This window comes from Coprinopsis cinerea, assembly GCF_000182895.1.
Source record: "Coprinopsis cinerea okayama7#130 chromosome 12 map unlocalized cont3.12, whole genome shotgun sequence".
In the NCBI taxonomy this organism is placed as follows: domain Eukaryota; kingdom Fungi; phylum Basidiomycota; class Agaricomycetes; order Agaricales; family Psathyrellaceae; genus Coprinopsis; species Coprinopsis cinerea.
The window spans coordinates 1,135,134-1,149,427 of NW_003307533.1; the positions used below are offsets into that span (position 1 = coordinate 1,135,134).

Here is a 14,294-nt window from a genome sequence, read left to right on the forward strand (position 1 = left end):
CAAGAGCATTTCCGAGGGGCACTCAGCCGGTACCAGGAGGTCAACGGATAGAACGTCGGACTTGTGGTATGTGGTCATGCTCAATGTTCCAGCCGAATGGGAGGGTCTTTCTGAGGGGCATTCAGCTGACCCAAGGGACAAGGGAGCCGGAGTGCTTGTGGATGGGCTGGAAATTGAACGAATCGAAAATTGGATAGATTTAGAATGAAGACGTGGGGAAAGGCTATAGCTGCCCAAGGTGGTTGACGGATGTGAATCCTCCCGCATTCAGCCCAGACAACGTCGGTATTTCGGCAGGCGGTTGTGCTCGATGTCACAGCTGAATGTGTGGGTATTTCTGAGGGGAATTCAGCCGACACAGGGCGGTCGACTCCCACGTTCAGCCCCGACAAAGTCAGAATTTGGTAGGTAGTCATGCTCGATGTCCCAGCTGAACGGGAGTCGTGATTCTGGCAGGTGGTGACCATTGGGCTATGTAACGTCGCAGTTTTTTCCGGGCCACCTTGTTTGGCTTCACTTTTTGGTCAGCCGCTTTCGTGACGCAAAGTGTTCAATAGATAGAACATCGTGATTCCGGCAGGTGGTCGTGCCCGATGTCCCAGCTGAGCAGGAGGGTATTTCTGAAGGGCATTCAGCCGACCCAAGGTGGTCAATGGATGTGAATCCTCCCCCGTTCATCCCAGACAACATTGGCATTTCGGGGGGTGGTCGTGGTCGATGTCCCAGCCGAATGCGAGGGTATTTCTGAGAGGCATTCAGCTGGCACAAGGAGGTTAAGGGTGCCAATGCCTGTTTTGGAGGTGGTTTGAATATCGGAATGTTGGTAGTTGGTCGAGCTTGTTATCCCAGCCAAATTGGAGGGTATTTCAGAAAGGGTATTCAGCTGGAACATTGTGAACGTATCTGTTGGTTACGTTTTGGTCCCAGGCTGTGCAGAGATTCGGTTCAAGTACCATTCAGCTGACACAATGTTAGAGATGTGCTGGATGTTCATGCTAGATATCCCAGCCGAGTAGGATGGTAAGCGTGTTTGTAACTCAGCTGAGACAACTCATACCTAGATCAGTCAGTGTGCAGGGCCGGTCGCAGTCAGTCAGGTCCCGGATAGCTTTCAGGTCCCGGATAGCTTGGTATAGGTCAGGTACAGACGGTTAGATCCGCGTCTGTCAGGTCATGGATAGCTCGATGTCAGTCAGCTGAGACACCAACACTGAAACCAGGGACTGGTGCCAAAAGCATACACCGCAGTCAGCTAGAACAAGAGATATAATAACATTGGGACAGACATTCAGCTGATGCACAGGTATAGGTCAATGACCATTCTCAGCTGGGTCCGGTGAAGCAATTGGCATAGTGTTTTTCAAAATCCTGCGAGACATATGGATTGTGTCTATTCCTGTGCATACTTGTGTCCCATGGGAGAGAGGGGACCTCGTTTGGCTGTACTGGCGCAGCCGGGACGGTTCAACGGGGTTTAGTCCGTTGACACATGCCACATCCATCGATATAGGTTCGGATGTCTGCTTGGATTCGGGGCCACCAGTAGTTCCGAGTGATCAGTTCCTGGGTACGATATCGACCAGGGTGTCCCGATACTGGGGAGTCATGATGGAATCTAATGATGTCCTCTCGGAGTCCCTTATCCTTTGGCACGTACACTCTTCCCTTGAACGTCACGAGGTGTTCGTCGGATTCGATCCAGTCTGGGTCCTTCTGCAGTAGAGCCTTGGCCACCGCTTTGTCCCTTCTTCTCCAAGAGCGCTTTGACCCGTTCCAAAAAGTTGGCATCTGGTCCGTGAGATGCCCACTTCGACCCTTCTGAAGAGTTCTTCCTTCAAGAGGATCACGTCTTCGTTATCGTTGGCTCCTCGATCGTGATCGGCTCGTCGTGAGAGGAGGTCAGCCTTGGTCATCTGTTTTCCAGGCTTGTGGTGAAGGGTGAAGTGGTACTGTTGCATCTCGGTGAGCCAGCGAGCTTGGCGGCAATTCAACTTCTGGGGTTTTCGGAAATACCCGAGATTCTTGTGATCGGAGTGGATCTCGAAGACGTGTTTAGCTCCAAGGAGGTACTGTCTCCAATCTGAGAGTGCACGCATGATGGCGAGCATCTCCTTGTCGTAAATCTCGTAATTCCGCTCGGTCGGGTTCAGGGCATGGGAGATGAAAGCTACCGGTTTCCACTTCCCATCAGGCTGTTGTTGGGAGAGGACTGCCCCAGTTGCGAACTCGGATGCATCAGCCTCAACACGGAACTTCCCAGTGTCATTGGGAATAGCGAGGACAGGTGCAGAGCAGATTCGATCCTTAACTGCTTGGAAGGCTGCTTCTTGCGCTTGTCCCCAATTCCATTCCTTGTTCCCGGTTAGTTCCGTGAGTGGCCTAGCAATCTCTCCATATCCTTTGATGAACCGTCGATAGAAGTTGGCAAACCCAAGGAACTGTTGAACTTCGTGTTTCGATCGTGGAGTGGGCCAGTCTCGGACAGCATCGACTTTGGCTGGGTCCATGCGTACTTGGTTGTGGGAGACAATGACACCGAGATATTCCACTTCTTTGGCTTTGAAAGCGCACTTCTCCGGTTTGAGGTAAAGTTTGTGCTCGGCAAACTTCCTCAGGACCCTTCGGACCATTTCCCGATGTTCCTCCAATGTTTCCGTGAAGATAAGGACGTCATCCATGTATATGATGACTTTTCCGGTGTTGATTTTCCTCTCGGAATATGGCGTTCATCATGGTTTGGAACGTTGCGGGAGAGTTTGTGAGTCCAAAGAACATCACCAGAGGTTCATACAGTCCCCTGTTGGTTCGTAACACCGCTTTCCACTCGTCTCCCTCTTTGATACGGACATTGTTGAAGCCCCAACGGACCATCTAGTTTGGTGAAGTACCGTGCCTTTCTGAGTTTGTCTACTAACTCTTGGATCAATGGCAGGGGGTATCGATTCTTCACAGTGATGTCGTTAAGCCTTCTGTAGTCCTGGACTGGTCGGAGGGAGCTGTCCTTCTTTTTCACAAAGAAGAACGGAGAGGCCATGGGGGATTTAGATGGACGGTGTTACGAACTCCCCTATTTCCTCCATCTTACTTCCCTTGTTTCCTTCTCTACGCTCTATTTCCCCGAACCCTCCGAACTCCCGTTCCCTCTGTACTTCCGTTCCTTCCGTAGTCCCGTGATCTTCGCTTCTTCGATTCTCTCGCATCTCTGAACCTTTCGTACATCCGTCCCTCTCGTATTCCGTACTCATTGATACTCCTTACTTGTCGCTTTCATACCTTCTTTCACTCTCTTCCGAACCTCTTGATAACCCGCTAGCTCTACTATAAATACTGTCTCCCTGTAGTAGATATTCCTCAGCCTGTTATCGAGAACCTTTCCTCTAGAACTTCTATCGCTCTCAAGCTCGATCCTTTCTGTCTGCGATAGCGACAGGCCTCCTGAACATTGATTCCAGAACCAGAACTTCGATCCAGAACTCCAGAACTCCAGAACGACTGTTGGCAACGATAAACCTCGTTGCCCGAAGTCGTAACAGACGGATCCTCCCTGACTGCAGGTTTTCTTCCAAGAAGGCATCAAGTGCTTGTTGCTCTTCAGGGTTCAGCGGGTAGATCTTGCAGTCCATGGTCTCTGCTCCAGGGATGAGTTCAATTGCATGGTCCCAGAGTCGCCTTGGAGGTAGTTCATCGAAGGACTGCTTCGAGAACACAAATTTGAAGTCATGGTAATGTGACGGTACCAGTTCTTCAAATGTCTTGGCTTTTTCCTCCTTGGCTTTCCTTTCAGCAATTCTTCCGGATGTCGTCTGGAACGCCCGTAGTCGGATCTCGTGTTGAATGTCTACCACGAGAATGTGTTCCCCATCCTCGAGGTCCTCGTATTCGATTTCCTCTGATTCAGGGTCTGATCCGACAAGTGGGGTACATTCTATGGGACACCGGTTGAACTCTATCGTACCAGTCCCTCCAATCAATAGAGGGGTTATGCCGTTTTAGCCATTCGAACCCGATGAAGACGTCCGTTTTCCCTAGTTCGGTTACTCCGAATTCCAATCTCTCAATGTGGTCTCGGATCTTGACGTGGAGTTCGACACATTCGGAGATAGCTCCTCCTGCGTTTTCCGTACCATCAGCATTATAGACAGGGATGGGGATGGGGAACTTTCTTGTTCGGATATTGTTTCGTCGGACAAAGTCCCTGTCTATACAGCTTCTGGTGCAACCACTATCTAAGAGTCCGGAAGTTCGGAAGCTCCGCTTGTCGTCTAGGGTACTCATCACCATGTCCAGATCCAGCTGGTTGCCCTTATGACCACGAATAAATCGTTTGGGTCGAGCCATCTCCTTTAGGGCCTCTACCACTGGTCCGTCCAATAGCTGTCTGAGCTGGGATATCTTTTCGTCCGTGACCTCTTGCCTTTTTTTGGGATGGACCCAAGACATCAGGATTCCTCTTGCCATCGAGGGTTCTGAGTTGTCAAGTCGTTGGGCTACCCATTCTGCGGAGCCCGGTTCCACTTTCTTTCCGTAAAATCGCGCATTGTCCCTTTTCGATCGTGCGTAAACATCATGTGATTCGAGTTCTGGCATATGTACATATGGGGATCGAACAAAGGTACTCCTATCGACCGGCAAGTCTGCGCTGACTCCCGGTCCGTGTAAAAATCCTCGAGTTGTTTCTTCAGCGCGGCACGTTCGTCCTCCGTGAGGGCTCTGATGTCGATGGTTCTGGTGTTAAACTTGGTCTTGTTGGGACAGTCTCGGCTAATATGTCCCTTCTGGTGGCAGGTGAAGCAGAGACCCTGTCGTCGGTGCGCATCAATGTCCATAGCGTTCAGGTCGGCGGGGCGAGGGGGAGGCGGAGTAGGAGTGGATTGGGCAGCGGGTCGGAAGGAAGGGAAGAAGGGCCTTGGTGGAGGAGCGCTAGTTGCCTTTGGAGCGGGTTTTTCCGTTTTGAATCTAGCCTTCTCCCGTTTACGAATTCGGTACTGGCGATCGAGGTTAGCGGCTCGCTCCATCCATCCGGCAAGGGTCGTGGGGAAGTTCTCCTGGTCGTGGCACTTGTCCAACAGCCTGCCGTTTAGCCCTCGCTTGTATTCCTCGATGAGTGCTACTTCGTTGTATCCAGAACGAGTCATATATGATCGGAACTCGGTGTTGTAAGCCTCACAGGAGCGATCTCCCATCTCGATGGTTTGGATGGCTAGGATCACTTCTGCTCGGGAGTTCTGGACCTGGAAGTGGGCGAGGAAGGCCTTGGCGAAGCCCTTCCAGTCATCGTAAGCGAGGGGTGTCAGCGATGATCTCAGCCCGTTGAGAATTTGCCCATGCAGATGCCATGCCATTGGTGCCTCCTTTGATTTTGGAGAGAGCGTAGGAGATTTGTCGTAGTTCATCTGCTTCTCCGATATGCTTGAAGTAGAGGACACAGGCATCAAGGAAGGCTTGGGCATCTTCCGGTTTCCCGTCGTAGGTTTCGGGTGGGTCCGGTTTGGTTTTGGGCTTGTCGGTTCGTTGGGCTAGGGCCTCGGAGACCTGGGTGCTGGCAGCGGCTGACTGGGCCAACGCCTCTGAAGCTTGGGCAAGGGCTGGCTGGTAGCCGGAAACGGCAGCCACTAGGTTTGCCACACTATCGGCAAGGCTTCCCAGGGCTTGGTACATGTAGTCCCAAGCGGAGACCTGCTGACCTTGGACCTGGGTCTGGTCAGGCTGGAGGAGTTGAGGGGCGGGTTGGCCGTCGTTGGCAGGGGGTATTTGTAGGGGGGAGGGGTGGGTGGATCATGGTATCGTAAAAAGAACAATGGGCTCGTGGGCAAGAGAAAGAAAAAGGTAAGGTAAGAAAAGCTAGACTATCTCCCGGTTGTCACTGTGTTAGCCACACAGAGGGGAGCTACACTATGTGCTTTGGACCTAAGTTCCGCAGCTCTCTTGGTTGCTGCCTTCCTACAGAAGGGGCGTCGCCAAGGATAACCTACTGAAAGGGGAAAGAGAAAAGGAACTATGTAAGGGAGTAAGTAGCGCGAGTGGGGGTTGCCTTGTTAGGGCGGAGGGCGATGAGAGACTCGAGGGTGCCGGGGATAGACACAGTCGAGAAGGGGTAGTCTTTAGCTAATGTCAGCAACTAACTACTTGATCTGTCGTTCAAGCAATCAATAGCTGCACTAGAAAAGACTTGGCGAAAAGCGATAGGATTCAGTGAAGACTAGAGTGTTGTAGCTAGGAATAGACCAGCTAAAGACTGAGGAAACTACGCTTACAAGTCTACTCTATATACTACTTGAGTTGTATGTACTTGTTTGGTCTATGGTCTGTGCGCGCGCAGTGTTTTGTTCAGCTGGCGGGGTACGGTCCCATGACTCATCACGTGTCTGAGTCACGTGACATCCTATATTACTAACTACAGAGTCTCAGCGAGAAAAGGAAAAGAAAGGTCTGATTCATGATACCTTAGTCCCCTGATCGCAGCCAAAAATAGCGCAGATCATGACGACCACAAGTAGTAAGCCTTAGAGCATCTAGATGCAGCCAAAAAAGTGCAAACTAGATTCTGGATGCAGCCAGAGACTAGCGCAAACCAGATTTAGCAATGCAGCCAAACAAGCGCAAAGCTAAAGCCTAGCGGGGCTCATAACCTGTCAAGCAAACACTATCTAGCTAAGGTGGTCTACTCTAAGACTTACCAGGTAGAGTGTTATGTGAGGCTAACTAGTGGCTAACTACAAGAGTTGTGATGAACTCTGTCATCTATTCCAAGGCCAGGGAGGGCCTGTATTTATAGTTTACAGGAAGCGTGACAGATGTGACATAAACTACATAAATGTTAGACTCTACGGAACTGCGGAGTCTGCGGAGTCGAAGGGACCTTGGCCTCAACGTATTGCGTTGTGCCCACGCTGGTGGTATATGGTCCAACCCGAAAGGAGAGGGGAGGAGAGGGAGAGAGAGACGCGCCTTACGGCGGAAGACGAGGAGAGAGGGGAGAGAGCCTTGCGGAGTGGAATCAGGAGCACTGTGCGGAAATGCGGAGTATGCGGAAAAGCTCTAGCAAGCCTGAAGGCTCAAGACTGGACAGAGGAGAAGTTCTGTATAAGTCTGATTCGAGATTCCGGATGAGTATCTACTACAGAAATCTAGCTAGCTTATATATCTGTAGATACTCTGGATATACTCTGGGACAAGTCTGGGACAAGAGAAGAAACTGAGTCATAAGAAATGCGGAATACCGCGGAATGCGAGGAAGATGAGTAAGACGATTCCAAAGAACAATAGCAAAGCAAGGAAGGGAGTCATAAAGAAGTATAAGAGGTCACATGCAGAGTCTGGGCGCCTAGAGGGCGGTTACGAGGTTTCTCCGCGCGGTCCGCACCGGCCCTCAGTTGCGGGCCGTGTCGGTCCGCTGGTACTTGCGGGCTGCGGACTTGCGGATGCGGACATCCATAGAGCGGACACATGCGGGGAGTCCGCATGTGCAGGAGTGGGATGGAGGTGCGGAGATGTGGGAGATGCGGGATGCGGAGAGATGATGGCGAGTGCGGGGATGTGCGGAGATGTGCGGGGTCATGCGGGATCATGTGAGACTGTGCGGGGGGTGTGGGTCAAGGCTGGTGGGTTGTGGGTAGATGTGGGTGGATGTGGGTGGATGTTCGAGACCCTAACAATAAATATGGAAGGTGTGACGGGTGAGTAAGCGAATGAGTCATCATGAGCGATAATGACGCAATATGGTGCAAGTATTAGCACCTACTCATGTGACGTTCCAGAATGTTCTACACTAGAATGTTCTAGAGTGTTCTGGACTGAGTCTCACTAATCTAATCTAATCTACGATGTAATCTACAGATAAGATAAGATAAGTTCAACGTTTAATAGTTGTTGGCCGCTATAGAGAGGGCGGAGCGTCGACACACGAATTTTTGCTAAGCCGTTGTCATGCTTTGGGGGTTCCTATAAAAACCTGGTTAGTGTCCCAGTCTTTACGCTGCTATCCTTTTGTTTGCGCGCGCCCTCCTTCCAAGGTAAGATTTTGATGTTTGTTCTGATGAGGCTGACGACAAACATACAGCAAACAAAGGTCCCAGCGTGAACAAACTGAATTGATCCCCACATCGTAGAAGAATCCCTCCAGAAAGCCCTCGAATCTCGAACCGAACGAAGGAACAAACAGAAAGAAGAAAGAAGACTTCAAAAGAAGCATCAGAAAGCTACGAAGTCACCAAGGTCGAGGGGCCCTACTGAAATCGAACGAACCCTATCGGACCAACTGAAGAATCTGAACATCGACCAACCGACTCCATCGAAGAACCAAGAAGACCCTGAAACCGTACTCTAATACCGACATGGCCGGAAACAATAACAGCAACTCCACCAAGAACAACTCGAAGAGCGACAATGGCAAAGTCATCCCCAAGAGGTTCAACGGAAACTGCTACCACTACCAGGCATTCCGCGATGCCGTCGATCTCTTCTTCATCACTGACGACAAACACGACACCGACCAGAAGAAGATCGCCTTCGTCCTTGCCCTACTCGACAAAGGAGAAGCTCGCATTTGGCGAACCAACTACCTCAGACAATGCCGCAAGAACGGAAAACTTGATCTCGGAAATTTCGATGAACTGCTCAAGAAACTCGATGATACTTTCAAACAACCTGAAGAAGAAGACGAAGCCCTCTTTGCTCTTAACAACATGAAGCAACGACCCAATGAACGCGCTGAACAAACGATCACTCGATTCAGAGAACAAGCCTCCCTCGCTGGTCTCGATCTCACCAAGAACGATCGCATCGCTATCGACTACCTCAAAGACGTCCTAGACCCTGGCCTCGTCGACAAAGTCTCCCTCGACGTTAGAGAACCTGATACATTCGAAGAATGGGTTAAACTCGCCATCAAATATGACCGGGTCTATCGACGCAACAAACTTCTCAAGTCGCTCGGCAAACGAGGAAACACCCCCAACTTCCGCAAGACCCTGAGCGCCTTCGCCAGATCCACCAGAAACAATTCCGAACGCGATCCCGATGCCATGGACATTGATGCCATTTCCACCGATGAACGAACTCGAATGATGAAGACCGGCAGCTGTTTCTACTGCCGTGAACAAGGTCACATCGCCAAGGAATGCCCCAAGAAACGCAAAGATCGAAACTCATCCACCTCGAACGACACCAAGAAGAAGACCCCTCGAGAAGCCACCAAATACATCCGAAGACTCCTCGCTCAATACTCCCCAGAAGAAGAAGCCGAAATCCTCGAAGCTGCTGGAGACACCCTCGATGAAGACGAAGACGATGACCAGGAGAGATTTTTGAATCGGGGAGCGGTTCAGTCAACGTACGCCTCCCCTCAGCTTGATATCTACTCTGTACTAGTCACCGAGATCAATGACCACACTATGCGCGCCCCTATTACTCTCATTGGTGAAAAGACAGGAAAAACCGTTGACACTAAAGTCCTTATTGACAGCGCAGCAGGAGGAACCTTTATTAGCACAAGATTCGCGAAACGACGAAATATTCCCCTTCGCCCATTACCCCGACCACTCAAAGTCAACAACGTTGATGGAACTCCAAACAAGGAAGGAGCAATCACTCACTTTGTCGACTCATTGGCTCGATTACACGGTCGAACATTCCGGATTCGGTGGTATGCAACAGAAATCGCCCACCAAGATCTAATCCTGGGTCTCCCATGGCTCCGCCGCGCAAACCCTATCATCGACTGGAAGAAAGGAACACTCGACTGGAAAGACAAGATCGACCCCGATAAAATCGAAAATCACCTTCCTCGAACCAACCTATCCACTCCAAACACAGCCACCGTCGCCATAATGTGTCTCCTCGAGGACGAAACCGACGAAGAAGGCGAAACCCCTGTCGTTTGGATCAACGCAAAAACCACTACCGCTCAACTGCTAGCTGCACAAGAACAAGAAAAGAAAGAAAAGAAGACTATCGACGACATTCTCCCAGAACCATACAAGAAGTATCGACACTTATTCGAAGATCGCCCAGAAACAGCCCTTCCCCCTCACAGAAAATGGGATCACAAGATCGACCTCAAACCCGGATTCGTTCCCAAAGTATTCAAGACTTATCAGCTCACCCCAGCCAAAGACCAGGAACTACAGAAATTCCTTGAAGAAAACCTCCGACTCGGACGGATCCGCCCATCACAATCTCCGATGGGATCACCCCTTTTCTTCGTCGCCAAGAAGAACGGAAAACTACGTCCCTGCCAAGACTACCGCTACCTCAACGACTGGACCATCCCTAACGCTTATCCACTACCTCGAACTGACGAACTCATGGATCGACTCCAAGGATCCCGATACTTTACCAAATTAGACATCAAATGGGGGTATCATAACATCCGGATCCGAGAAGGAGGCGAGTGGAAAGCCGCCTTCAAGACAAATCGAGGACTCTATGAACCGACTGTCATGCTCTTCGGAAAACGCAACTCACCAGCAACCTTCCAGAACATGATGAACGACATCCTCGACCAAGACGACGGAAACCCCAAACCTCTCAAGACAGAGGGATATATGGACGACCTCATGCCCCACGGAAGAACCAGAGAAGAATGTCGAGAAAACACCTTAAGAACCCTCGCCAAACTCGACAAATACGACCTCCCCCTCAACCTCGAAAAATGCATATTTGAAGCCACTGAAGTCGAATATCTGGGTTTGATTGTCCGACATAACGAACTCAGTATGGACCCCACGAAGGTGGAAGGCCTAGCCAACTGGCCGACACCTAAAAACGTCAAACAAGTCCGACAGTTCCTCGGCTTCGGGAACTTCTATCGATGATTCATCCGAGATTACTCCAAGATCGCTAAACCACTCAACAACCTCACACGAAAAAACAACAAGTTTGAATGGACAAGTGCTACCGAAGAAGCCTTCCAAGAACTCAAGAAGCGATTCACATCTTACCCCGTTCTCCGCATGCCCGACTTCACCAAACCTTTCCAAGTTGAAGCCGACGCCTCGAAATACGCTTCCGGTGCTGTCCTCACACAAATGGATGACGACGGAATCTGACACCCGGTCTGTTTCATGTCCAAAACCTTCAACGACGCCGAACGAAACTACACCATCTTCGATCGAGAATTACTGGCCGAGCCCTTACCGAGTGGAGACACTACCTCCAAGGGTCCCCCTTCCCATTAACCATCTTCTCCACTTCAGTCACCTATGGAAGCCTATCACGAAGATCATATTAATTTCTTCGCTTCCAAGGGTCATGTGACCCCCCTTCCCAGGAAGCTTCCAGCCTCTGCCCATCCCAAAAAAAATCCAGGAAATTCCACCACCAATCCACTTCCAGCTTCCACTTCCACCTTGGAACTTCCAGTGGACCAAACAAAGGGTATCCACTTCCAGTTCCATTCCAGCCATCAAACGTGATGCACTCCAAAATTGATGGGAAGCCAACAGGGAAGCTCCAAAATAGTACCATTTTCTGGAAACAATAAACATAAATGATCAAATCAAATTCTTGATGAGATGTGGGTGGATGTGGGTGGATGTTCGAGACCCTAACATTAAATATGGAAGGTGTGACGGGTGAGTAAGCGAATGAGTCATCATGAGCGATAATGACGCAATATGGTGCAAGTATTAGCACCTACTCATGTGACGTTCCAGAATGTTCTACACTAGAATGTTCTAGAGTGTTCTGGACTGAGTCTCACTAATCTAATCTAATCTACGATGTAATCTACAGATAAGATAAGATAAGTTCAACGTTTAATAGTTGTTGGCCGCTATAGAGAGGGCGGAGCGTCGACACACGAATTTTTGCTAAGCCGTTGTCATGCTTTGGGGGTTCCTATAAAAACCTGGTTAGTGTCCCAGTCTTTACGCTGCTATCCTTTTGTTTGCGCGCGCCCTCCTTCCAAGGTAAGATTTTGATGTTTGTTCTGATGAGGCTGACGACAAACATACAGCAAACAAAGGTCCCAGCGTAAAGTACTGGTTGCGAGTCTACCGGTGATGGACTGTATACCCAGATGATACAAGAGCCTGGGAACTCTAACATGCTTATGAGGACTGATAAGAACAATGCTCCCATCAATCGAACCGGAGCCGCTTTGCCGAGAGGCCACGGCAAAATCCGACTGCGGATCAAAAGAGAGAGTGGGTGGTTGGAGGAGAGTGTGGTACTACGGTGTTGTTGAATTTGAGATGGACGGGCTGAGTGAATCGCAACAAGCTGCTGTGATCCAACTGCGCGAACTTACGAACGGTGGGGACGACGAGGTCGCTATCGGTGTCCTCCGCAGTGTGAATTGGGACGTTGGGGTGCGTCATCCTCGTGCAATTGCTGTTACAGTGTGCTCACCAGTCCTCACAGCGAGCAGCGGACTTGGTGTTTGGCGGGACTGGCGTTGGGCAGGCCCCTCCTGCGCCTAACAGCGACACAGAACGACATGCGTTTACCGTCGACGACTCTGAGCAAGGGTTCACTTACGACCACCAGTCGTCTTCTCTATCCACCGCAACTCGCCCAATTCTCACAATTCTCTCGTTTCCGTTCACACTCCTCTCTTCCATCTTCCGTTTCATCTTCAACGTCCTCCGAATCCCCTTCCCCTCCCTAGGTCGTTTCGTCGGTCTCACATTCTACAGCCCTCTCAATCGCAATGCCTCACGACGGGGCCACGGAAGCGGCGGGCCAGATCGCTGGATTCGCGAACTCGAAGAAGAGACAGGTGCAATCTGCATTGGGCGGCTCAAGGCGTCCAAGGGTGTGTCCTCCGGGCGAGACAACGACCGTGGCGAAGCAGGGCCAAGCGGTCCCTCAAGTTCGACTCTCAGCTCTAGGGCAGCAGCAAGCGGCGGAGACGGGATCTTCGAGGACGGGCGACTTGTCTTACCCGATTTCGTAGGCGGGACTTACGAAGGAGCGCTCAAGACGTGTCAGCGCGAGTATCGCGTGGGGTGTATCATTCTGGTCAGCGAAGAACACGATGATGTCGCAGAGTTCAAACGGTGTGTAATCAGTCCTTTGTCTGTATAGCTTTCCCTTATAATTTACCATTCAGGTCAACGCTCACCGACCAAACATTCGTCAAGACGCTGCACGACAACAACGTGCTCGTCTGGGGAGGAGATGTCCGAGACCGAGAAGCCTGGAGCGGTACGTATCCACTCCTAGTCCTCTTATTCCACCTAACCTCCTTTCACAGCATCCGAGAAGCTCCAAGCAACAACCTATCCCTTCGTCGCCTTCGTCGCCCTCCAACCACGCCGCACAGTCGGCAACTCGTCCAGCTCACGCTCCACTCCCCCTTCCCTGACAGTTCTATCCCGACACCAAGGGCCTTCCACACCCTCCCGCAACGCAACCGGCCCAACGTCCGCCCAAACCCTCACCGCCCACCTAACAACTCAAGTCCTCCCCCGCGTCACACCCTATCTCGCCGGCCTCCGCTCTGCCCAACTCGAGATCGAACGCGCCCGCCAACTCCGCGAGGAGCAAGACCGCGCATTCCAAGATAGCGCTAGACGGGATACCGAACGAATCCAGCGCCTCATGCGTGAAGAAGAAGAGCGCAAGCGGGAGGAACAACGTTTGCTTGAGGTTAAGCAACGCGAGGAAAAGGAGAGAAAGAGGGCTGAAGAAGAGCGGATTAAAAAGGAGGAAGAGAGGATGGAGTGGAGGAGATGGACTAGAAAAGCTTTGCGCGACCGCGAAGCGATCACGGATGGTAAACCCCTGCGCCTCGCAATCCGCCTACCCAACGGCACGCGCACCGTCTCTCAGTTCACCTCCCGCGACACGTTGACAACGCTCTACGCCACCGTCGACGCTCAACTTGTACCTTCGCACCTCTCACCTGATGATGATCCCGCCTCTCCTCCATCCCCATCCAACCCCGGTTCCTCACTAGAAGAAACACTCGAATCCCTCATCCCATCTTACTCAGCCTCGACTTCTACAACATCCACCCAATCCTACTTCAACTTCCTCCTCGCATCCTCCTACCCACGCACCGAGCTACCCTGGTCACCCTCCACCCCTCTCTCCTCTGTCCCCGAACTGAAGGGCGGCGGACAGCTGGTTGTGGAGATGGTCACCGATAGTGGGCGGTCGTCTAGAGCTTCGTCGAGAGCCAACGGGGCAGGAAATGGAGGTGACGACAGCGATGAATATGATACCGAGGAGGATTGAGGTTGTACCATGACAACCCGGGCGATGATGGCCAAGAGGTGATTTAAGGGGCGATTACACTCGTCAAAGTCCTAGACCAACAGAGGCTGGACGAGTTATTGAAAGCTGGG

At 51.2% G+C, this 14,294-nt stretch overlaps 2 protein-coding genes across 2 annotated transcripts; both read left to right on the plus strand.

The window, feature by feature from the left end:
* Positions 1–5,797: 5,797 nt before the first annotated feature.
* CC1G_15427 (hypothetical protein) lies at positions 5,798–7,850 on the plus strand (the record flags this gene model as incomplete). Its single annotated transcript, XM_002910104.1, has 7 exons — positions 5,798–5,826; positions 6,154–6,192; positions 6,409–6,427; positions 6,463–6,496; positions 6,707–7,023; positions 7,151–7,676; positions 7,837–7,850. 7 exons carry the CDS (start codon positions 5,798–5,800, stop codon positions 7,848–7,850), a joined length of 978 nt encoding a protein of 325 aa, XP_002910150.1.
* A 4,221-nt stretch (positions 7,851–12,071) lies between these two features.
* On the plus strand, positions 12,072–14,184 carry CC1G_09900 (hypothetical protein; the record flags this gene model as incomplete). The annotated part of the gene is made up of 4 exons (XM_001834957.1): positions 12,072–12,311; positions 12,364–13,001; positions 13,055–13,149; positions 13,199–14,184. The coding sequence occupies 4 exons, from the start codon at positions 12,072–12,074 to the stop codon at positions 14,182–14,184; spliced, it is 1,959 nt and encodes a 652-aa protein (XP_001835009.1).
* Positions 14,185–14,294: the final 110 nt, after the last annotated feature.